At 49.3% G+C, this 25,940-nt stretch overlaps 1 protein-coding gene and 1 pseudogene across 1 annotated transcript in view; both read right to left on the minus strand.

Moving 5' to 3' along the window:
- Positions 1–2,270: 2,270 nt before the first annotated feature.
- Positions 2,271–25,940, minus strand: part of JAML (junction adhesion molecule like) — a 40,190-nt gene continuing 16,520 nt past the window's right edge. Inside the window, exons 4-9 of the mRNA XM_075547833.1 lie at positions 20,911–21,023; positions 14,952–15,189; positions 11,786–11,924; positions 7,609–7,669; positions 5,021–5,107; positions 2,271–2,351 (exon numbers count right to left, since the gene is read on the minus strand). Of these exons, the coding sequence (XP_075403948.1) occupies positions 2,271–2,351; positions 5,021–5,107; positions 7,609–7,669; positions 11,786–11,924; positions 14,952–15,189; positions 20,911–21,023 (719 nt within the window). The remainder of the gene's footprint in view (positions 2,352–5,020; positions 5,108–7,608; positions 7,670–11,785; positions 11,925–14,951; positions 15,190–20,910; positions 21,024–25,940) is intronic.
- LOC142445113 (PC4 and SFRS1-interacting protein pseudogene) lies at positions 16,901–18,808 on the minus strand (annotated as a pseudogene).

The following is a 25,940-nucleotide window of genomic DNA, read 5'->3' on the forward strand; positions in this document are numbered from 1 at the left end:
AAATGAGACCCAGTGTGGGAGTTATATAATCTGGTGTCAATTCGGGACTTGAGAGGATTAAGAGTGAAGGGGTGGAGTCTAGTCTGTCAATAGGGCCACAGCCAATGAGGTCTCTGTGTGGGCATGGCCTTCTCCTGGGAGTTCCTGGAATTCCTCCTTGGAGACCAAAGAGACTCTCTTTCTGCTCACTCCCTTGGACACTCACTACTGACAAGACTCATGGCCCTAAGCCCTGAGCTAGAGAAGCCATATGGACCTACCCTGGTGCAACCAGACCTCTGGAGCCAGAGAAGCCACGTAGAGACCTCTGTCAGCGCTGAGATGCTTGCAGTGCCACTGGATCAACAAGACTTCTAACGCACTGGCCTGCGACCTCCCTGCATTCAGCATTGCATGTGTTTCGTGAGTCTGCAGAGGACTTTATAGATTGGTATTGGACATATGGGCTAATATTGAACTTATGGGCTAGATCTGGACTGGGTTGTGACAGTTTCTCAATATTAAATTGTTCTTATATATAAATCTCTTTCTTATATACATATGAGTGTCTATGAATTTGTTTCTCTAATCTACCCAGACTAACACACTAAGATAAGAGAACTTGTCTGTCGCCAGCCACTGATTTCAAAGACATGCCTCAACACGGTTTGGGAATAAACACATGTGTGCATGACCTGGAACCTCAGTGGCAATACTTTCTGGCTCACCATCCTACTCCTAAGCCAACGTGTGTCTCCTCTCTGCTTCATCTTGGACAAGAGCATGCTTGCCCTCGGGGCTTTTGGCAAACTCCTTGTGGAGGGCTGCCTGGTAAAATGCACCACTGAATGCCTCCGCCACAATGGAATGAGAATAAAGGGCCGACAGGTCTCCACGTGGAAATCCACCGAGAGGTGATAAAAAGGAAAGAAAGGAGTTCTAGGTGTGTTATGAGAAGGTCAAAAATGCACCCTCGAAGAACCATCTAGATGGGATGGAACTGACCACAGCAACTTGGAAGATTTGATAGGAACCTTAGTATGTTCACCTTGACGAGGGAGCGACAACTCAGAAACGGAATGTCAGAGCCGCCGCACAACTTGAAGAATGGAACCCGTGTCGGAAGCAGCACACGCAGAAACTCCCATGGAGGCGTGGTTTGCGTGCTCAATCTCAACAACAGCAGGATAAAGAACACGTAGGAACACAAAACAGAGAGGTGGTTTTTGGTGTTTTTTTTTTGTGCAAATGCAGCCCCACTTGATTGGGTTTAAAACTGAGGAACCAGAAAGCCTTCCTCTTCTCCCACGCCTTGACTGTGTAAGTGAGCGGGCGGGGAGTCAGAGAACAAGTGAGGTTCCTGGGGACATTGAGGAGACCTGAGCTGAGCTCAAGCAGATCCCTGGAGGCTAGGGGGAAACAAAAAATTCTACACCAGAAGATGTTACAGGCCAACCTTATCAACTCTTACAACAGTCACTAAAAAGTCTCAGGACCTCAGACTTCACAACCAGAGTTAAATCAATGGTCCTTCACGCCGGCCAGCCCATAAGGGGGAGTCCCTTTTTTAACAAAAGAGATTTAAAAAGACAGCTGCCTAAGCTTCACCTAAGAATTCCAGCTAGGAGGTCTCTAGTGAGACACAGCAGAAGAGCACAAGTTGCCCAGTCAGAAGGAAGAACTGCGGAGTTAATTCCTAGAACTGGGTTCCTACCCCTCTTGTAATCCATTCATCCCCCCCCCCCACAAATTTCCACTCCCAAAACCAAAACCAATACCCAATGGCTTAAGCCATAGAGTGATGTGTTTTGAAGACCTCCCATTGTTCCTTGGGCTCCTCACTATAAATCCCTCATCATGCGTCTACCTGTCTCCCAGCCAAGGCAGGAAAAGAGATAGTTTGCACAAACACATTTATTTAGGCATAACCTAACAAAAGACTCATTGGAGTTGGTTTTTCCCTCTTTGTTCCTCCCAATAGCTTATCCACAAAGGGTACCGTCTACAGGAAGGGTCTCCCGTGACTACAGACTTGAAGTCACTGCCCCCCAAGAGCTTCCGAGTCCATGTGCCATCCTCCCTTCAGTAAAGCCAGTGCCTCCAAATCTGCCCAGTCGTTCTGCCAGGGTTCCATTCTGCCAGGATGCAAGCCGTCCATGCTTGGTCCTTCACCACGCAGTGAGGCAGGAGGACAATGGCAGCGGGAGAGCTGGGGATTCAGCAGGAGCACACTGCAGCACAGGACACACAGAGTGGATCGCCTCTTGGAAACATAGATGAGTTCTTTCTTCTCAAAACACGTGCGGTGTTTTTGGTGTTTCTCCCCCGGGCTTTTTCTCCAGTGGGTTGTTCTGTGTAGGCCAAACTGGATGCTGGGGGGACGGGGAGGAAGAAACAAAGGGCACTTGTAAGAAGCATTTCCTGAAGAGATAGCAGGTACCGTTTACTGAGAAGGCAGTGATGGTCTAGTGGCAGAATTCTGGCCTTCCATGCGGGAGGCCCAGGTTCAATTCCCAGTCATGGCACCGCATGCATCCACCAGCATCCCTCTGTCAGCGGATGTGTCTGTGTTGCTGCGGGGCTGGGCAGGTGTCAGCGGAGCTTCCAGACTGAGACAGACTAGACTGAAAACCAGCCAGGGAAAACCCCAGGGGTCCCGACAGTCCCACTGCACTGTGCATGGGGTCCCCCTCCGTGGGGGCTAACTCGATAGCAGCTACAAAAGCAGCAGCAGTCCTTCCAGAGCTTTCCCGCTGTGCCTACCCAGGACTGAGTTTCACTGGGTTTCGCATGCCTTACCCCCAGGGGCCCTTACCCTCTGGGAGGTGGGTGAAGTAGGTACTCATTGGGCAGCTAACCACGAGGTCAGCGGTTCAGAAACAGCAGTGAGAGAAAGATGAGGCTTTCTACTCCCATCAAGAGTTACTGTCTCAGGAACCCACAGGGGCGGTCCTGCCTGTCCCATGGGGTCGCTAGGAGTTGCATCGCCATGATGGCAGTGAGCTTGGTTTTGAGAGCTCTCCAGTGATCCTCACCCTCTGAGACGCCCATCTTATTATTCCCATTCTAAGGATGACGGAACGACGGTTCAAAAAGCTACGTTGCCTGTCCTCATCTAGCTGCAAAGTCGGAGACAGGATTAGACCCAGGTCGGCCAACGCCAAAGTTTATGAGCGTACACACTGTGCTATGCAGACTCAGAAAGGGCAAGGCACCCCTACATTCAAGTAAAATTAATCAACTGGACAATAAAATCAAAGGGATCTTCCAAGCTAGCCACCTGCGGGCCAGACTTCTCCCACCAGCTTGTTTATCTGGGCGCATCGTGTTGTAAAATAGCTCAACCAGCCCAGGAAAGCCTTCGCATCTGTGGCCCTGTTCTCTCATCCCACTTGGAGATGTTGTTCTCCAAAGTTCACACGCAAGCACGTGTGATGTAAAAGGTGCCAACTGAAAGGTTGGTGGCTCAGGTCCACCCGCCCATGCCATGGAAGCAAGGCCTGGCAACCTGCTTCCATAACGTGAGCTGGTTGCTGTTGAGTCCATTCCTGCTCCTGGCCACCCATGTGTTACACAGTAGAATTGCTCCGCAGGGGTTCTTGACTGTAACCATCCTGGAAGCAGATGGCCAGGCATTTTTTCTGCGGTGCACTGTGTGGGTCAGTAACCATGGGCACCCCCCAGATGCCTTCCCAGAAGAGGATAGCATTGAACACCCTGTGGAGAGGGGCACGGCTCTCCTCCGGCCCTCATGGGGTCACTGTGTCAGAAGGGACCGGACAGCAGTGGGCTTGGTTTGGGTTGAGCACTGACCCTGGGCTTTAAAGTCACTACGGTGCCATCTCTCACTCAGAGGCTGTCTGCAAAGGGTGTCACCCAGCTGGGTAAAACACGGAGCAGGTGCCAGAGCAGCGGGATCAGCACTCCTCTGAGTTCCCGGATGAAGGCTGGCAGTTACTGTAGCATCCATGGCTATAATGGAGCAAAGATGTAGGGTGAATCACTATATCCAATGGGGACCTTAGAGGGGAGCTAATGTTCCACTTAGTGGAACCAGTCCAGGTCACGGGTCTCACCCTTTCCTGGCAGAACCTGTCCTTGCTACATCAGCTGGGAGTCACGTGTCCTGTTCTGGCAGTCCCTGCCTCTCGCAGAGCGTGGCTCCCTCATGAACTGGGCGCCTCCCATTGGGTCACAAGCAGCATTGCTTTGATGGCTAGCTAGCTCCTTTGTCCCTCCCCTACTCACTCCACTGCAGGGGGCCCTGGGGAGCTACCCAAGTGTGAGCGATGAGAGAATGTGAGCCAGACACCGAATTGACATGAAACTCAGCATGCAGTCTGCCTCACAGTTATAAGACGAGGTCAAGGTACAAAAAGCCCCGGCGTTAACTGTTTTTTAACGTTCGGAGAGATCCCACTTGAACATTTTGATAGGAAGGCAAGAATTCCTTGCAAGAAAACGCTTGTTCGAAGCGTGTCATGTGCTCTCATTGGTAGGTTGTGTGTAATGAGGGGTCGTGACCTGGTAGGAAAATCTGGGTTCTGTTGAAGGAGGCACACGAGTGGAGTCTGGTTCGCACTCAGAAGTCCCCAGGTGGGACACTCAGTCAGGGTGCTCAGCTGCTAATGGAAAGCTTACAGGTTTGAATCTTCCCCAAGGCCCATTGGGACTATTTCAGAAAAGCCCAGCCATTCAAACCCTACTGACATGCGCACAGGGCTGTCTTGAGTCCGAATCACCGGTCCTGACAAAGCAAAGACTCACTCCCCAGCCCAGAGGACGCTGCCCTTTTGTCCATCTCTGTCAGTGGCCCTGAAGCCCCAGACTATGGGTGAAGGTAAGTTAGCATTATTCTTCTGTCCATCAGACTAATGTTTCTTGGACATACTCTTGTTAGGTAGGAAAAAGCCTTTGACCCAGGAAACGGCTCCCCCGGGTAGCCCAACCAAGTGGACAGTCCAAGGGTTGGCCACATCCTTCCCACCCCGCCTCTCTCCCCTGGACACCCAGCTCAGCTGGGACCCAGAGCCGTCCTCACCATGGTCATGTAAGTAGCCTCGGGGTTTCCAGCCGACTCTTCTTCCTCAGGCACCTCCTGCGGCCTTATTGAGAAGTAAACATGTTTCTAGAGAGAGAGAGAAAAGGCAAACCATTTCTGAAAACCGTACAGGTCAGAAAAAAAGCTCAATACTCCAGGGCACTGACTTCCAGCACCCGTTGGGTGAGAGAGTTATTGGGAGCGAGAGTGACTTCTCCTCTCTAATGACTGCTTAGGACCAGTTGTCTTTCAGTCTCTCTGACCAAGAAAGAGCACCATCTTACGAACCAACTTCCTCGCCTCAAAGGCAAACATGCATATCCAGCAATGTTCATTGCACCACTGTTTACGATAGTCAAAAGGTGGGGATAGCCCACGTGTCCATCAACAGGTGAACAGATCGACAGAATGTGCTCTGGTGCATGCCACAACACACTCATAGACGAGCCTTGAGAATATTACATTAAATGAAACCAGTCAGGCGCCAAAGGGAAAATGTCATATGATCCTACTTACGTGAAGTATCTAGGAGAGGCAAACGCAGAGACAAAGGTAGATCAGGAGTTAATGTCTAACGCTGCCATCAGGCAATACTGACTCCTATCAGCCCTGCAGGACAGGTAGAGCTGCCCCTGTCTTCAAGGCCACAACTCTACCAGAGGAGAAAGCTTCCTCTTTCTCCTACAGAGCGACTGCTGGTCTTGAACTGCTGACCTTGGGGTTAACAGTAACCAACATAGAACCCACTATGCCAAGGGCTGGGGAGAGGACAAGCAATGATTGGTATTCTGTGGTGAGGCCTTTGCCTTGAATGCAGGCAGAGTGGCATTCTCCAGCTGCTAATTGGCATCAGCCCTCTGTACGAGTGACAGTGATCCTGGAGGGCCCTCACTTGTGGGAGGCCGATGGCACTTTGTGGTTCACATTGCTGTCACTGTTTAGGGGAGTGATGTCACCCAGTGATAAAGCCTTGGTCTTCTGGAGGTCATCTTGGGAGAAAATCCTACTGATTGGACATAGCCCAAAAGATGGAAACCAAACCCATTGCCATAGCAACCCTACTGGGTAGAGGACAGCTGCTCCATTCCAAGGCTGCTGCAGTCACTCTGGGTTGGCATCGACTCGATGGCAGTGAGCTCGGTTGGGGTTTGTTAGTTTGTTTGTTTGTCTTAGAAATCTTCACAGGAGCAGACAGCCCTGCCTCTCTCCTAGAGAGCAGCTAGTGGGTTTAAACTGCTGACATTGTGAATAACAGCCCACAGCTTAACCCCCCTGCTCCTTCAAGACGGAAAGGCTGCTATTTAAAGAGACGTTTAGAGAAAGATGATCAATAGTATTCCAAGGAGACGGATCCATTGTCTCAATCTGCAAACACTAGTTCCTGTCAAGTTGACCCTGACACCTGGCTGCCTGTGTGCATCAGGGTAGAGCGGTGCTCCTTCCCGGTCTCCAGTGGCTGGTTTCCCAAAGGAGGGGCTCCAGGCTTGTCTTCCAAGGAGGCTCTGGGTGGATTCAAACCGCCCATGTCTCTAGCAGCAGCTGGGCTGGTTAGCTCCTGTCGCAGCGGCACTTACCTCTAGCCCCATCACGCATTCGTAGGGAGGGGAGTCCTTTCGGTTCTTCCTGTCCCAAAGTGCCTGTTACAGGTGGAATTGTATCCTCTTCCCCAAGGTAGGACGAGGTCCTAGCCTCTGATAGCTCACGATGTGACCTTGTGTGGGTATTGGGTCTTTGAGGATGTTACCAGGTAAGTTAACGTGAGGTCCCCCGTGGAATAAGATGGGTCCTAATCCCACCAAGCGGTGTTGTTGTTAGGGACCCTGTGGACGGCAGAACAAAATACTGCTCCATCTCGTCCTTCTTTTAAAAAGGAGAACTGCAGAGGGACAGGAAGGATGGCTATGTGAAGTTACGCCTCCAAGCGAGGAATGCCGGGGGGCCACCAGAAGCCAGGAGAGAGCACAAAGGTTCTTCTCCTAGAGCCCTCGAGGGGGGCGGGGGTGCCTGCATGACACGTACATTTGGGCTCCCAGTGTCCAGAAATGCGAGAAAATGTTCTTCTAATCCTTTACTGCCACCTACTTTGTAGTATTTTGTTCGAGCGACTCTAAGAAGCTAATGAACTCCCTGATTGTTTCATCTTGACCACTGACTCCCGAGCATAACGCAGTGATTCTCCCTCTGATGACACAGAGCCTCATAGCAGTTCCATATCATTTTATCTGAGCCTTCCAAGAAAATTTGATATAGCCAGGCAGAGATGTTTGGCCTTGTCCCCCTTCTACTGACGCCCAGGGAGGTGGCAGTGCTGGGCTTGAGCCCAGGCTTCCTAACTCCAAGTTCAGTGCTCTGGATCCTCTGCCCACTGTTGGAGTCCACTGCCCTGGCCTGGCTTGGTGCTCCCCACCCCAGCACACCCCAGCTCACGCCTGGAGGCTCTTATTTCAATGATCAAGAGTGGCCCCTCTGTGTCCGGCACGGGCCTATGGAGCCATCACGATGAGTAAGACACGGGCCATAAAGGGGTAAACATATTCCCTTGACCTCATTTCTCCCTGCACCTGAATCCTCACAGGCACCTGTCTTACCTCTGGATTCACTTTCCTGGTGGCATCCAAGTTTTTGACCAGGCTTGTAGGTGTCACGGAACTGCAAGGCATGAAAAACAGGTAGATTAACTATCCAGTGTTACACATTCAAAGGTGCCAACCAGGGACCCTGCCCCCTATGTCCACCCTACTACCTCCCCAACATACATCGGTTTGAGGCAGGAGACTCAGCACCTGCAATAATTCCAACGCCAAACTCACTGCCATCAAGGTGGGATTCTGAGACTGTAACTCTTTACAGGAGTGGAAAGTCTCAGCTTTCTCCTATAGGGTGGTTGGTGGTTTCAAACCGGTGGCCTCGCAGTTAGCAGCCCAGCAGCAACCACGGTGCCAGTTGTTCTTTATTCCTACAGCCCACGTGCTGCCCAGCTCACCTCGGACGTGAGAGTGCATGCTTTCCAGTAGAGGACGAGAAGCCATGCTCGAAATAGTTTAGACCGAAAACCAGCTTCTGCAGCTACTAATTTTCTGTTTATAACAGGAGATGTCATTTTAACTGACTGAACAGAGCAGGGCCATGAAGTTAGACTCCCTTCCTGGATATTTTAAGAGGTGAGACACTGTGTACTGAAGCTGGAATGATATCATTCTCACCATAAGCCAAGAGGTGAGTAAAACAGGACTCCAGCCACTACTGACTTGGGCAGTTGCTATAAACTCTCCCTCCCCCGTCCCTGCTCTCAGCCAACACTGGGGACCCCTGAGAGGAAGCAAAGCCCCTTGACAGCTGGAAACCCTTTCAACTGCCACAGCCCAAAAGGAAACTGCAATCCTCCTGTCCTGTTCTCTACTGCCAGGGATGTACGTCTCCAGCTCTCCCCCAGAAAACCCGCCCCTTTGAAAAGACTTGGATCCCCATCGGCTATGCTGAAGTATAAATCATTTGAACCAAGTGCTCTTCTCAACTGAGGGCTAAGTGTAGAGGATTTGCCATTTTTATTTTTTAAGGGGCTTTCTGACAGTGGTGGCATAAGCCACGCCTCACGGTGAGGGCCTACTCACCATCAACAAGGGCAGCTCAGGGAAAAGGAACTGGAATTAACCTGTGCTGGGCCCCGGTGGCCTGGTGATTACATGTTGGCCTGCCACGGAAAGATCCGCCATGGAAACCAACTGCTCCGTGGGAGAAATCTCATGACAAGGAACAGCCTCAGAAACTTGCAGGGGCAGCTCTGCCCTGTCCTGTTGGGTCTCTCTGAGTTGGCATTGAATTGACAGCAGGGAGCTTGGTTTGGGGTCTCTTCCTGGGGCCAGGCTCAGCCCATGTCATTTATCTCCCCAGAAGCGCTGTGAGGTTGGGGGCATCTATGTGGTACAGATGAGCATCGCCGAGCCTGCGAAGCCCTCCTCCGTCTATTGCATCGCCTTAAGACTGTCCTAACCCACCACCATGTATAAATCCCTATTGGAGCAGACAACCTCCTCTTTCCCCCTCAGGGGGACTGAGGGTTTTGAACTGCCAACCCTGTGGTTAGAAGCCTCCATACTTTGCCCACTGCATCATCAGGATGCTTAGAAGAGTGGTCAACTCATAGCAACCCCCTGGGGGTTCTGAGACTGTAACTGTTCACTAGAGCAGAAGGCCTACTCTCTCCCACAAGGAGCTGCTGGTGGTTTCGAACTGCTGAGCCTGAGGGTCGCAGCCCAGAGGTCAAAGGACTTTATCAGCATTTCTGAAAAGGGCTAAAGAGAGTAGCCGGACCAGCAGGGGGCAGCAGAACCTCAGCAAGCCAAAGGAGGAGGCCAAGCTGAATGGTCCCCACAAACACAAGCTAGGAGGTCTGGCCCCATGGCCCTTGGTTAGCCGCTGACCCTTGACCCGTGACCATCTGCTCTCTGTGTTTGCCACTGAATGTGCATTTTCTGCTTTTTTTTCTGAGGTGAAGCTGAAATACAAATCAGGAGTAAAGCTGGAAAAGAAATGATAAAGTTTTTCTTTTGTCCCAAAGCAGAAATGTCTTCTCTGTGTCTTCTGATTTTGAAGTTGTATGTTGTATATCTTAAAATAATTCAAGTAACATAGAAATGTAAACCAAGTACCCACTAAACTCCCCACCCCAAATATCGCTGTGATTAGCTCTTTAGAATCGTCCCTCCAAATCTCGCTCAATGTAAGCATAAGCATATTCCCACAAATCATTTCTAAACCCCTGTTGGCTATTCTGGGCTCAGTGCTCCCAGCACTTCAGAGGAAGGGGCCTGGGGAGACCAAGCAAGTCCAACACCAAATAGGAGAGCCCTTGGGAGTGGAATGAAGTCCTAGCAGGCACAAGTGCTCCTGCTGACCCCATGTTTGGGGGGTAGGGTGGGGGTGGAGAAGACTCAACAGTCCCATTGAGGACTCACAACTATACTTGGTCCTACGAGGGGCCCTTGCCTGTTGACACTATTTCAACAAGAGACCATTTGTCCTAAATTAGGAAAAATTCTACGACATAACCAAAGCTTGAGGGCCTGGAGGCTCAGAAGCATAACCTCATGGGATACTGAAGTCAATTGGCATAGTCCACAAAGACGGTGTTGTACATTATTTTCATGAGTAACGACCGGGGTCTTCAAAGTTGGTAAGCAGTCTTCTCAGTAGCAACTATTGGTTTCTCCCCATCCAGAGGAAGAAGAGTGATGGAAATGGAAACAATTATTCCCATCGAAACACATAGGGAAACCTCAGTCTCCACCTCCCTGGGACCAAAAGTACTAGGTGGTGCCTGGCTACCATGACTGACAGCTCCGAAAAGCATCCAATTAGAAGGTCCTGGATAAAGTGGGAGAAAAGTGTGGAACAAAACTCAAAATCATGAAAGAGTCCAGGCTGCGTGATTGGCTAGAGACCGGTGTGGTTGGCAAGACTATGGCCCTTCATCACCCTTCAGGTCTGGAATTGAACTCCCCCGAGTTAGAAGAATCAACCTTCTAGGGTCTGGATAGGACACTATTTACCCAAGGAGGAAGTTCATAGCATTAGGAAAGAAGAGGGGATGGTAACATTGAGGGCAAGGCCATGAATTAGCTGAAACAGAATGTGCATAAATTGTTGGATATAAATCTGCTCTGTTAACCTAGACCTCACTCACAATAAAAGAGGGGCAAGACATCATTTACCCTGCCGTGTTTCTTCAGTAGTTGCTAAAATGAGGGATATCAACCTGCCAGCAACGACTGCAACACAACTGTCGGGGATCTGGACCTTCTGAAGCTCCGAAAGAAATGTCGATGAAAGTCGGGCCCTTAAAAACACACTTCCATGATAAATCATTTAGAATCAGGGAGCCATTCAAAACTCGCCTATCTTATTAGTTGTTGGGTTTTTTTCTGAGCACACAGGGAAACCTCAGTCTCCACCTCCCTGAGACCAAAAGTACAAAACAACAAAAGTACAACAAAAGTACCAAAGCAACAGCAACAATCAACCCTCAAGACCTGAGCTTCTAGATGACATGTATTTCAGGCACTGAATGGCACCAGTGCAGTTCTTGTAAAAGATTCATCTTTGTCATTGACCTCTGGCTAGACCACTATTCCGATTGTCGTCTTCACCTGTGTATGAGACCAAGGCAAAGGAGGGGGACATGTGGCTGGGCACAGCTGCTTGGCAGCCCCTGAAGCAAAGGGCCCCAGGTGCCCACAGGTGACATGCATCTACAAGACCAACCGCGGATGGTTCTAGTCAACCATGCCCTCGTGAACGAACAGAATGTCCATCTACGGAATAATGAGTAAGGAAAACGTGGTGTGTATGCAGTGTAACAGTGTGCAGCCGGGCAGATAAACCGAGAAGACAGTTATGCTGAAGAAAATGAGCCAGCTGCAAAAGGCCCAAGACTGTAGGGCCTCACTTATAAGCAAATAGAAGTCATTAATGGGCATGAGGAGTGGGCGGAAGGGATGCAGAGGGGGGGTTTTGTTTGAGGGGCACTGAGTGTATGTGGGTGGTGGTGGAATACTTTGGGGGATAGCAAAAATGGTGACACAACACGGACAATGCATGATCATCACTGACTTGTTACATGTAGACACGTTAAAGGCCCTGCTAGATACCAATCCAAAGTGCAAAACTATCCGTGAAAAGAAAAAGAAAACCTAACTCTGTGAAAATGAGCGATAACTCTGTACCCCCAGCCGCTTGCCCATCTCCCGTGCAGGGACGGGCCAGTACCTCTTGTTCCTGCGGGTCCTCTTCATGATCAACAGCAGAACGGCAAGCAGCAGAACTGTAGTGCAGACAATGCCCACAATGACCACAAGCTGATTACCGGCCAGGAGATCGGGTGGAAGGGCCGCTGGGGTCACCATGCCTGGCAAAGGAGAACCACAATGCAAGGGGCTCAGTACTGCAGGCAAGAGCCAAGAGCCTTGGTCGTCCAGGCAACAGCCCTACGCAAAGTACCAAGTGCCAGCCAGGCCGGGCCAGACTCTGCACCATAGGAGACACTGCCCCCCAGAGATGGAGGACCCAAGCCTGACCCCTTGTTTCCCCTAAGATGTGGATTGGGGTGGTGGGAGCAGAGCCCAACAACATCTCACCTATGGTGGGTTTCCTTTCACAAGAACAATTCTCTTTTTAAATTTGCTTCATCTGACTTAGAAAGGCAGGCATTACAGAGGCTGCTAATTGTTTTCCACAAGAATGCACACCACAGCCCTCAGAAGCCCAAGGCCAAGCCAGGCTTTAAGGAGGTGTTGCACCTCGTTCTTTAAGCCTTCTCCCGCTGCACATGCAGGGTGTGAACACTCAAACGCTCCTCCCAGCGACAGGGCCAGGCTCTGAGGACACCCGGCGAGTGATGCATCACTCGTACCCTCAAGGAGGAAGACAGACACCTAAACAGAAAACCACAACCGCTCACAGCTGCTGCGAAAACGGTCTCTAATGGCATGTGGAGAGGCACAGAGCAAAAGTGGCCAGTCTCTGAGATAGTGCCAGCAGTCGTTTTAAGTTTAAGCTGAGTCTTCAAGGAAACATCAAGTGTGTCGGGCAGACAATAAGGGGAAGAGGTGAGTGAATCCTGGAAACCTGGTAGGATGGGGCTTTGGAGAGCTGTAAATAGCCTAGGAGACGTGATGCCCAGACTACATTTGTGAGTATGGTGAGAAATGAGGCTGGATGGTAACAGGGTCCAGCTCATGAACAGCCTCATTACGTCAAGCAGGAGTTTGGCTTCGAGAAGCATCAGTGACGTCACTGAAAGACTATCCAGCAACTCAGCCCAACTCACTGCCATTGAGTCCATTCCAACTCCCAGGGCCCCGACAGGACAGAGTCCAACTGCCCCTGTGGGTGTCCGAGACGGCCTCCTCTTTCTCCCCCGAAGCAGGTGGTTTTGAACTGTTGGCCTCGTGGTTAGCAGCCCCAGGCTTAACCGCTAGGAATTCAGATTTGTTCAGATCCGTGATTTAGAAGGATGGTCCTGGTAGCAGCAGCAAAAAGGGGGCGCAGGGATGGCTGAGAATGGAAGCAGAGACGGATTAGAGGCCGATAGTCCGGTCCAGAGGCAGCTCAGGAGGTGATGATGAACTGGCGGGAAGACACACTCAAAGGTCGGCCGCAGGATTGACAGGATCTGCTCACCTGTTCGGTGAGAAGTCACAGCAGAAAGAGTCAAGTCGAGCTTCAGGGCATCCAGTTGGGTGCTAACTGATGCTGAGAAGTGGGGTTGGGAAGTGGGGTGCAAGTATAGACTTGGATATGCTGCCGTTGAAGTACTTGTGAATGCGCAGGTGCAATTGGCCAGAGAATAAGGGCCTAGTACTACTGAGGAAAAGAAGGCCAAAGCCGGGAAAGTAGACGCCCTGGGCAAAGGCAGACACAGACACCAGAATGCAGTGCACCAAGGCGTTACCAAGATGAGAGAGCCGGCCGGCAACTACAGTCAGTAGCAGGCAGTCTGAATCTGTCAAGACAGCGCGTCTCATCACTGCACACCCTGCCCACCCTGAAAACCGTTGAGTGGTGCCGTTCACATGGGTGAGTTAGGTGCTCTGCGAATTCTGCCTTCATACAGTGGATCTGTTTGTGTCTCCCTTTGTTTTTCAGAAACACGAGGGATACCACGGAAGACAACAAGGGCAAGGGCCAAGCAAGGCTGGAGCATGCCCACACAGGGGATGGTGGAAGCCAGAAGAAAGGGAGAATGTAAAGATCTAGGCGAGCCAGGTTGGGAGGTTCTGGAAGAGGAGGTGCCCTGTAGCCTGGGCCCAGGTCCGAATGGGCTCCTTCTGCCTTGAGATGGCAGGGAAGAGACCGGAAGGGGGGCAGATGAAGATCTGAGGATGGCTTGGAAGTCAAGTGAACCCTCACTAACAGTTGTATTTTCTTAAGACTTCTGACCGGGAAGGAGCCCTGGTGGAGCTGTGGGTTGTATGTCGGCCTGCTAACAGGGTCAGCAGTTCGAATCCACCAGCCACTATGTGAGGGAAAGAAGAAGCTTTCTACTCCTGTAAAGATTTACAGTCTTCCAAGCCCACAGGCAGCTCTAACCCACCCTCCTAGGGTTACTTTGCATGGCAGGAAGGTTGGTTTGGTTTTCCTAAAAATGAAGGCTACCCAGAGAGGGCAGTTCTTTAACCAATCCATCTGTTCTCCTTCCCCCTCCAGATGCAACCCTTTGTGGTTAATGAGAGGGAGCCTCAATCGACTGAAATCTGGCCCCGGGGTATTGAGAAACCGTCCATCCTCACACACACCCCACTGCCCCCAACCCCCACAGCCAACAACCCCATCAACCACAACCAACTCCTGGGGCCTGAGCGAGAAGTCAAGTTCATAGGCCACATCCTGGCTGCTAAGTGGGTTAGGGTTTGACTCCATCAACCTCTCTCCAGCAACACATTTGGCTCTGCTCTCCAGCACCCCACTGGCCTTAAGTCACACAGTTTACCAGAACATAGAACCTTGGATCAGAAAACCCCTCCAGCTCTGGCTCCGCTTCCTTCCTGGCTTCTCTGCATCCCTGGCTGTCGCTCACCAGCTGCCATCACTTTCCCTCCCACTACAGGGCAACTAGCATTTGCCTTGGGGGGTGGGGGGTGGGGGAGGTTACTCTGGAGATTAACTCCGGTCCATCTCTGAGCTCCTGTGTCTTTAAACCAGTAGACAGCCCTGGCCATGAAACATATCGGCACAGCTAAATATCAGCTTCCTTTTCCTTGGCCCAGAACTAGGATGAGGATTGAGAGGTCCCACCATAAGGAAGCGCTTGCCCTCAAGGACAGAGTGGGCACCTGACGGTGAGTGCCCTTGTCACCTCTCGGGCTCCCTCTAGTCCTGACCTTGCCCACCAGCCAGGCAGTCCCTCCTTCCTCCCCACCCAGATGCTCCGTACTTCTAGGTTCCTTCTGGAGCACGTGCAGCATGAAGGCCTTCTGGAACTCCAGGCTTCCCAGGTGGATTCTGCAGGTGTAGTTCCCTCCATCAGACTCCTGCACTCCTTGGAGCATGATGGAGCCATCGTTCCGGGAAATGTCCCCCACCAGGTTTACACGGGTCTGGAAGCGGCCCTGGTTCTGGGGGTAGCCCACCGGTACCTTGAGTTTGGAGTGATAGTGGAACACTGTCTCCTTCTAGACGGGAGAGACAGAGGACGAGGTTATAAGGACGGAGGACTCAGGGAAAGAGGGCTCGGGCGGGGAGATCTCAGGACTCAAAAGCCGTGTATGTATGGGTGGTGGAGGTCTAATCAGAAAGGATCATGTACACACGTGTGTGTACATCCATGTCGTTGTGAATGCAGAGATAAGCCTGCAAAGGAAGGTACCATCAAAATCGTGAACAACTGCTAAATCTCAAGCGAGGAGGGAGGGAAATGGGAATGAGGGACAGTCACTTTTTATGTGGCCCCAATTAAAAAAAGAAAAGTACACTTTTTTTTAATAAAAACATTTTTAATCAAAACAAGTTTACACATTGACATTTATGGCTTAACTAGAACAAATCTGTCCAAATCCAAATATATCTAGTAATATAGCAGAGCTCCACCAAACAGCAGGCCCTGGATTCATTGTTAATAAGACTATTCGAATGTAAAAATCCAATGATTGAAGGCTCAAACTTTTCATCTGTAGATAAAACAACTAGCCATGAGCTTAAAATATACAGTGTTTACCACCCACTGTCGGTGGGGCAGCTTATAAACCAGAGCTACCATTCTAACTCTTTACCCCATTTCCCCACGATCTTATTAGAAAATGTGAAGTGCCTTTCAAGCTGTTGAACAACAACCCTCTAACCCAAATAGTCAAATTAGAACGCGAACAACCTTCAGTTAATGCAGCCTTACACTGAATGTTAACGTTAGCTTGACCTGGCAGCCCCGTGAGCATACAAAGCACTAAGTCACCGACAGCTGCCTTCAAGCCATCTGCGTACTCTACTGTGTGTGTACGCTTTGTAATCCCTGTCATACATGATGTAGAAATTAACGTAAAAATAACCTTCTAAAGTCATACTTTCAAATAGGTTACATTTTATATAGTATTTTTATTTATTGCATAAGCATTAGGCATTGATTTCCAAATTTAAAAAAAACTATTTTCAATGAATTCCTTAATGATTGTGACTTTAAAAAAGCAAGATTGAGACATTCCTCAAAAATAAACTTTTATCATTTAGTTTTCAATTTTAGCTAATAGTACGTATAAAGGATCTTACATGGTTGATTACAGGGAGGGTGGTTAATAGTCATAATGCCAGTCATTCATTCCAGTATATACCCACTTTGCCCTTTGCTGGAAGAGTCATGAGATCTCACTGAATTCCCAGCTACAAAACTGTCAGTTCCACTTAGGTTGGATATCAAGTTGTCATACAAAAAGGTATACAGCTCACACATTGTGACAAAGAAGCAGGGTAGTGTAGCACAATGTAGACTAAGATTAAAATGACCTTTTGATAAAACGAGTGAGTACTTACATAGAAGTAACACTTTAGTTACCAATAAGATGCTGCACACTTCTACAGAACCCAGGTACAGTAGTGAAGAGACAATCTGGGAAATCTGACATGTAAAAACTGCACAAAAACTACAGTCTAGGGCGGTAGGGGAGGAAAGGTATTATACAGGTCTCACTTTTAAAATGTAACTTTACTATCAATTACACATTAACTTACACACACTAATTGAAAATATGCTACAACCTTAATGTCTGGTAAAGCAGCTTAGCGGTCTCTAAATGGTTCCCCCCCCTTCCCACCCACACTTTCACTGTTTATTACAGCTGTTAATACTGCACAAATAGTATAATTAGCAATAATGTTTTAAATTTAAACAAAGATAATGGAATTTTGTCCTCCCAAAACAAATTTTTCACATCAAAACCTATGCTTATAAAAATTTAAAACTTTCATTTCTCAGCAGTCTAAGTATTTCCCATGAAAACCATTACAGATGCCTCAGGTTCCTGCGTTCCACGTGCTCCCACCTAGTTACCGAGTGTGGACGCTCAGAGATCGCTCCGCATCTCTCCGCTAGCCGTCCTGGAGGACAGAGAAGGGGGTGGTGGCAAGGAGGATGAGGTTTTATTTTCTCAATGGAGAGGGCGGCAGGCACTGTCTGTCCACTCAATCATTTTTCTTAGCACTAGCCTCGTGGTGGTCTTTGCTTTCTTCACTGCTGTCACCATTGTGCTGGGGCTGCCCACTGTCCTGTGCCTCCGAGCCTCCGTTTACCGTCTTGGGACCTGTTTGCTCCTTTTCTGTCTTTTTGTTTGGCCCTTTCTTTCCTTGATCTTTGGTTTTATTCGCTTCCTCATGCTGTTTTTGTTCAGCAAGAGATTTATTCAGCACTTGTGTGATCACAGAGTCTCCTTCACCCACCAAAAACATATTCTTAAACTTGTTGTACAACATTGTAGACTTTTCCATGATAACCTGACTAACTTTGAATCGCCGTATTTTTTTCAGTGTTGTAATCATCTCTGTGTGTTTCTGAGCTTGTTGCATCGTGACCTGAAGTGAAGCAAGTTCATCCAAGGCCTCAATACATCTGTCCACGTCGAGATGATCAATTTTGAGTGAATTTTTAATTTCAGCATGTATCCTTTGAAGCCGAGAATCCATTGATGTTTCTCGCTTCTTCTCCACTTTCTTAACTTCTGGCTTCTTTCCTTCATCTTTATTCTGCTGCTCCGTCTCCATTTGCTCCTCCTGCTTGCGTTTCCGGTCTGTAGCTTCCTTCTCACGCTGCCCTTTCCCCACGTTCCTCCGGGGAGCAGTCGGAAAGCTCCGTCCACCTTTTCTCTTCTTTTCCCCTTCTTGATCATCCCCTTCTTCTTCAGAATCAGACGTAGACGCAACCCCTGCTTTGGGTATATTTTTCCATTTTGATTCTACTTCTTTCTTCCCTTCTTTTTTGTCTGGCTCTTTTCTTGGTTTATCTTCTTCCTTTTGGGCCTCTTCTCCCTTTTTCAGTTGATTTTAGGTTGTTTTTCCTCGTGCCCTTTTTTCTTACTTTTCTCTTCTTTGGTTCCCATGTCACTCTCTGAAGGGCAAGACGGTTTTACCATTTTGGGTCTGCCTCGTGGTTTTGGAATCTTGACTTCTGTAGCTGCAGGCCGTCCTCTCTTTGGACTTGCTTTCAGATGGACGGATGCTCCGGCTGGTGACACGGCTCCACTTTCCTCCCTTTCTCCTTGCTTTTCTGCCTTCCTCTTTCCCCCTCTTCTGGCAGCTCTCGGAGTAGACACGTCAATTCCTTTAGTCACATCCTCCTTGCTGCCCTTTTCTTCCCGGTCAGAATCCTCCTTGGAAACTGGACGAGTTTCCTTTCCTTCGGCGTCAACATCAGAAGATGTGGTAGATTGCTTCGTCGAGGCCTGCTGACTTGAAAATCTCACTTTTGGGTTGTTATCTATTTCATATAAACCTTCATTAAAACCTTTTCGTTTATTTGGCTTGCCATTTTTTTCCTTATTTTCAGAGTAAGGAAATATATCTTTTGGGCCTAGAAACGCAGTCTCATGAGTTCCAAAAAAGAAAATGGGTAGTTTGTTTGTGGGCGGCTTGACAGCTCCATCAGGAACTTCATCTACTCAAGCCGGCCAATGAGGATAGCCTTTCATCTTGGCGAAGATGAGGTCTCCGGGTTTGAAATCGCGCGTCATGTTTGGGGGGGCGACGCCGGGGGGGTCCGGAGCCCAGCGAGCAGCCGCGGAGGGCGGACGGGCGTCGAGGCGGGGCCGGGCGGGAGGAGGCGATGCCACCGGGCGTCCGACCGCCTGCTTCCCTTCGCTCGCGGCGCCCCCGCCCCTGGGCCCCTGGCAGGGCCGCAGCCACTTCCCCGCTGCTGCCTGCAGCTAGGCCACCGAGGGGCCACTTTTATTTTTTAATGACTGTTTGGGTTGGCCACCTGAAACATGTGCAAAACGGAACTCCTAGACCTTGTCCCCGCCCCCCTTCACCTCCCCCCCCCAATCTGGGTCTTTCCAGTCCATCCCACTTTGATCAACAATGCCTCCATGCAGATGCTCAAAGGAAAGTGCTGGATTTACTGTACCGCCTCTCTTCCTCAGACACCTCGCCCCATCCCTCCACAAATCCTAGCAGCTGTCCCAAGGGTGCATTCTGAGGCTGGCCCCTTCTCACCTCTCACCTGGCTTCCTGCCACAGTCTCCTGGATCACTTGGGTCATTGGAAACCCCCAGCTGCTCCGTGAGAGAAAGATGAGGCTTTCTACGCCCATAAAGGGCTACAATCTCGGAAACCCACAGGCACAGTTCTATCCTGTCCTTCAGGGTCACTAGGAATCAGAAATGACTCAATGGCAGTGAGTTTTGAGACATCTAGTTGTAGCAGATGAGTCAGACGAGACTTGGGAAGTGTAACTTAAATCAACAAACTACAGTGGCCCCCATTTCCACTCAAATGACGATGTCAGATTTGATCTGGCATAGCCCCTCATTTCCTGTTCCTCTCTGACTCCCACTTCCACATGACCACTTTCCCACTTACTGATCACCTCACTCCGCTCACGTCAGCCTTCTTGCCAGAGTTTGAGAACTGACCTCAGGGTCTTTGCACTTACTGCTCCTGATGCCTAGAACATTTTTCTCCCAAGACATACCCTCAGACCTCTGCTTAAATGCTGCCTTCTAGGGGAGGCCTACCTGGCACCCACATAAAATGATCACCACCTAGTATTACTATCCCCCTGCTCTTGCTTTACTGTTCTCCTTGGCTTCCACCATTGTTATTATGTATTTATTTCTTTATTAGTTTGCTGTGTCAGCCCCTTCATCTTTATCATCAGTCCCCATTAGGGCAGAGGCTCTGTCTATTTCGTTTACTGAAACAATCCTCAGTGACTAGAACAGTTCACCAAACAGAACCGGCCAATGCTTGCTAAATGAATTGTTCATAAATGCCTGTGTGTACCATCGCTCTTGAGAATGCATTCATGAAAACACGATGGACATACAGACACAAACATAATTGGAAAGAACTGGCCCATGACCTTGCATTCCTTAGAATTCAAATTCACAAGCTCAAAATGTCAACTTTCAGCCTCGTTTCTCCCGTGAGCACCTGATGAATGGCACTTACAGGCATGACAAGCTCCCGGGGGACCTAGGACCATGTATAATTCCCAATGTCATCGTGATGCCGCCCTTTCCAACCTACACACAAAGGAATCAAGTGTAAATGACTTTTTAAAATAGGCATTTCCTGGAATGTGTTAGCAACGTTGCGCCTAATTTTTTATTAATAACAAATTACCTGAACTGTACCATAAAACACATCTTGACTGATAGGTACCTCATATTGCACGGTTGAGCTGGACCACTGAACTACCTTGTTTACTCTCTCAGCGTCTCTATGAAATGCCCCTGCCCTCAGCTTCCAGGATCCCAGCATTTCGACATCCCTAGGCATGAAGAAAACGCCTTTCCTTGCATACCGAGGTGATGAGGCGTAAAAGAAAGCCAACACAATAACCCTTCATCACTAAGAAGCCATTCTTATGCCGAGCCCCTGGGTAAACTAAAAACCAAACTCACAGAAGCAAAAGAAACTAAAATGCTCAGTGGCGTGTTCAAGTCAAGTGCAACGTATCCCAAATACTATCTCACATCAATGCCTTGAGATCCCAAGCGCGGCATTGTGTTTACAGACACCTTTCTCAGAGGAAGCTGAACTTGCTAGAAGGAAGACCAGTTCTGTGTGGTTCCCAAGCCCAGGTTCCCACCACACCCACACAGCACCTGGTAACGAGATGCTCCTCCGCCCACACTGGCTGGGGCTCAATGGCCAGGCTCTTCTCCTGTGCAGTGATAGGTCTTTTTCCTTACCTTAGCATGCTCTCCTGACGAAAACTCCCAGTTTAACTCAGTCACGTGTTTCTCTTCTGCGCCGTGGAAAACACACCCCATCAGAGTTGAATCGCCCACGTGGACCGTGAGCTCTGGGAAGAGAAAAGGTAAACGAGGTCAAACCCAAGGTATGATCTATAAACACCCAAGGTCTTCTGAGGAAACCATGTTTAGTCAAAGACCTTCATCAAACCAATGTCAGTATCAAAGACTGCACACAGCCCCTCCAGAGATGATAGAGATGCTCCGTTGTAACCAAGTGCCGAAAGGCCTTTCACTGGAACCCAAGGATAAGAGAATTCGGAATATTCAACCACAGTTGAAGAGGCTGAGGGTTTCCTCCATCTTCATACTGCAATTGACATTCTCTAAACAACAAAACTCGGTTGCTCTTGAGCCCCTTCCAACATCGTGGCCTCGTAGAACAGTACAGCTGTCCCCACGGGCTGTGCAAGGCTGTGCATCTTTAGAGAGGTTTTTGAGGCCCACTGACCTTGTGGATAGCAGGGGCGCACTTAACCACTGTGCCTGCCAGGCAGCTAACCAGTCGCCAAACCAAACTCGCTGCCATCGAGTTGATGCCGACTCATCGTGACCCTACAGGACAGGGTAGAACTGTCTCTGTGGGTTTCTGAGACTGTCACTCTTCACAGGAGTAGAAAGCCCATCTTTCTCCCTGGGAACAGCTGGTGGTTTTGAACAGAACGCGTTGCAAAGGGGCAACCCCTGTAATTCCCTTTTCCTCCCCTTTTCCCAGAATTCCTCCTCCATGAATTCCAACTCCACAGCAAGCCTACACTAAAGAAATTACAGAAATCTTGAAGCCTCCACTTTCTGGTCACCACGATCTGGTCACTTCTGCGTAACATAAACAGGAAGTGTGGAAAATTATGTAACTCTCATTCATACATAGAAGTCCCTGGTTCTCCTAGCTGAAAAAAAAAATTGAGTAATGTTCTTCAATTCTTTCCTCCTCCTCCTCCTCCTCCTCCTCCTCCTCCTCCTCCTCCTCTTCCACCTTTGTAGTCTTAAGGCTTGCTGGCTAGTCCTAGCAATGGTACAAGTCACAGGACTCCCTGTTAATCAGACCAAGGCAGCAGATCGCTTTCTCCCAGACTTTTCTGCTTCAATCCCTGCTCCCATTTGACTCCCACCTGGCCACCCCCTTCCTGATTCCCAGGTTCTTTCTTCTGCCTATTTATTTATACAAGTAGTCTGCCTCTAGCACATGCTTACTGCCTGAGTCCCGAACAAGGACAACAGCGAGGTAGATGTTTCTAACTTTTCAGTCATAGGCTACGCAAATAATCCACCTAGTCAATTAAGAAATGACAGGCAGCGGTGCCTGCAGAGGCACAAGCCATGGTTTTAACTGACATGCGGTCGTTTCTGCAAAAGAGAGTCAAGCAAAGCTCCCAAGGGAACAAACATAGGGGTGCACTGGCCCTTTCATCCAAGCAGTTTCCCTGCAAGGATCTTTACTTCCTGCCCAGCGGGAGGAATGCACCAAGGAAGGGGAGAAAAAGAAAATATGAACTCCAAGGTCTATGGAGGGAGTTATTTCTAAAGAAATAAAAATTCACTCCAAAGAAGACCAGGCAGAAAGGCTGTTGGTGATGTTGTTGAGTACCACGGAGCCAGTCCCGGTTCATAGCAGACCTGCAGGACACAGGAGAGCTGACCCACAGGGCTTCCTCCAAACCCATCAGCACATTAAGAAGGCAACGCAAGGGTATCCTGAGACCTTTCAGTGTACCAGGCACGTGCCAGCCACCTTATAAGTAGGGCATCGTTAGTCATTAGGATGCTTGGAGTGTGCACTGTCATTGGCCTGCTTTAAGCAGCCCAAAGCCACACGGCCAGTCCAAGGCGGAATGCAAGCCCTCAAGCCCAGGCCCAATAGAAACGAAGCCCCCGCTTTCTCACTCGCTGTCCTAGACCAGCTCCCTACGTCAGCGGTTCTCCACCTTCCTCATACTGCGACCCTTTCATGCAGCTCCTCATGTGGCGGTGACCCCAACCACAACATTATTCTCATTGCTACTTCATCACTGTCAGTTTGCTACGGTTATGAATTGTAATGTCAATATCTGATATGCAGGATGAATGTCATTGTTACAAATTGAACATAATTAAAGCATAGTAACTAATCACAAAACAATATGTCATTCTATATTGTGAAATATTTATGTGTTTTCCGATGGCCTTGGGACCCCTGTCAAAGGGTTGTTGACCCCAAAGGGGTCGCGACCCACAGGTTGAGAACCGCTGCTGTAAGTGGAAGTGGGGAGGCTGATCCTACAGCAGGAAGAGTGCAGCAAGCTAACCTTATTTCTATTTGCAGGAAGACTTCCCATAGTATTAAAAGTAAGATATTGTCATAGAATCCTAGGGAAAGCTGAGGACTGAAGGGTTTATTTTGTAGAGAGAATAGTAGCTGACTGTGGAAACCGAAGTCTTCGAGTGAGATGAGACACTCCCTGGGTGAGAGGGTGGCTTCTCCCGGAGTCCCTAGACAAAGGGCTTAGAGGTTCTGTCTCGTTCCTCTTGAGCGGTAAGGGCAGGGAAACAAGACAACGCGAGCTGCTTCACTGGCGACTGGGGAAATAGCTAACTACCTGTAAAGTTGCTCCAGCCTGTTTCCATGAGTTCTTCAACTCGTTTTAAGTGACTGGCTCCTTTTAGGGCCCTCTTTGCCTCGTCTCAGGAGTCAGCCGTGGGGGTAGACTAGGTCAAGTGTGGGGCTGCTAACCACAAGGTCACCAGTAAGCCCAGGAGTAGCTGTCCCAGCAAACCCAAAGGACCAATCCCACTCTGTCCCATAGCGTGGCTCACAATGACTCACATGATGGGAGTGGCGCGTAGTGCTTCCTCTAGGAATCCGCGGGGGGCGGGGGGAGGGCATAAATTGCTAATGCACTTGGCTTCTAACCAAAAGTTTGGGGTTCAAGTCCACTCAGAGGCACCTCAGAAGAGAAGCCATCTACTTCGAAAAAATAAATAAAAAGCAGTCCTTGAAAGCCCCGTGGAAAACAGGTCTCTTCTGACACACAGGCTCTCCGGGAGTCGGAGTCTTTAACTTGACGGTAACTTGTGGAAAGACGCCTGTGTGTTGGTTATGCTAGTGTTGACAGATGTTCAGCCCGCCAAGCAGCTAAAGGTGCCTGTGTTGTAGGCCGTGCTGGTGCGGACAAGTCTCCAGGCACCACATCAAAGAACACAGGCACCAAGGGGTACACAAGAAATTCTTGAGAGCTCGGGTATCTGATTCATGCTTTGCTTCCTGGAGAAGCACACACTTAAGAAAGAGAAAAATGACAGTGGGGTCGGGGGCGGGGAGTGGAGGTAATCAAAAAGGAAGAATAGCTAACGGGCAAATGGCATGCTCTTTCTGTAACTGGGGTTTTTAGGAGGCAGGCTCTAGGGAGAGACAATGCTTACTGCTTGCTGACACGGCGCTCAGGGCTGGTCATGGGTATAAAGAGCACAGGCCCAGGGGAGCGGGCCAGGCCCAGTGAACAGGTGAGACGAGTGTCGCAGCAGAGCCTCCGAAAGGGGACCTTAGAAGCGTGTGGACCCATTCTAGCGGGGTGGGGGGGGCTCCGAGTCTCACTCAGCGAGCAGCCTGCAATGCTCGCTAAGTGAACACCTGGGTCCACTTGATGCATGGACGTGGAAGAAATGCAGCAATAAGGAAACAGGTTCCATCTGGTCACTAACACCCGTGAGCCTGGTTCACAGGAACGAAAGAAGATGAGAGTGGGCTGGCTGAAGCTGATGACCTAACGCAAGGGGGCTAAAATTTGTTAAAACAACAAAACATGACGGAGCCCCTGGTCAAAAGTGAGGCGGCCCTCATTGAGTTAACCCAAACCCAACCAGATGAAGAGAAGATTCTTGAGCCAGTGAACTGGTGCACATTGCTGCTGACTTTATGGATGGCTTGTCCTGATTTGACTTTGCTTATGGATGCAGACTTCACAAGGTTCCAATCCAAATGAAGATTCTCCACATCAAAGAACATGCTTGTTTCCTCAAGGCACTCGGTTAGTAGAAGTAGGCAGTCTAAAAGTTAAATGCCCAAGATAAAGGCATAAGATAACTCACTTACAAACTTTCATAAATAAAAATATTTTTGTTATGCTCACTTATAAAATAGTATGTTTGAATAAGGCTGGTCCATTTCAAACAGTCTGTGTTTTAGGTTTATCTTGTTAGAACTATTGTCCTTGTTTTGAAAATTGTATCTAGCTAAAAAAGTTGTGTAACGGTGTCATGTTAATCTGACACCTTAGACTGTGCCAAGGCCACCTGCAGGCAGAGATTCATCATCATCATTTGACTGAGTTCCTGCAAACCTGAGAGATGCCCAGCAGTAGCTCCACAAATTCTTGAGGAAGGCAGTGCCCCAGCCACCAGCAAGCAGCCTACCTGTGCACCCGTCCCAACCTGGGGACTGTCTTCGGAAAGTGGTTTGTGTCCACGGGACTTACGTCACATTGATAAAGATCCGTTACCATCTCTCTCACAGCTCCGACCACCGTCGAGGTGAACAGACTCGTTGCCTGAGCTCACCACCCACATCACAAGGCTGCCCCACCCGTCGCAGACGGAAAGATTCATTCCTCTGTAAAAGACCCCTTAAACAAAGACGACCTCGGGTTTCTTCACACTGTAGCTCAGTCTCGGTTTTCTGCAAATTATAATCAAACTACTAACATGTGTTACGATAGGTCACATTTGCAGGGTTTCCCGGAAACGTGGTGTTCTTGCTGGTTTGGCCTCACCACCTGCCTGTCTACTTGAATGTTTAACCGCTAGGTATTGTAGGTCCCCCCAGCCGCAGCTATCTCTGCACGCATCACCCAGAGTCACGGCTGGAAAGGCCTCCCCTGTGCAATTAACGCAAACATTAACGGTTGAAAGTCACCATTTAAAAAGTATCAAAACAAATGAAGTCTTTAGCAGAAGTGGCCTTACAAAATAAACAATGTCTGAATTTGTTATTC

This window comes from Tenrec ecaudatus, chromosome 4 (genome assembly GCF_050624435.1).
Source record: "Tenrec ecaudatus isolate mTenEca1 chromosome 4, mTenEca1.hap1, whole genome shotgun sequence".
NCBI classification, from domain to species: Eukaryota; Metazoa; Chordata; class Mammalia; order Afrosoricida; family Tenrecidae; genus Tenrec; species Tenrec ecaudatus.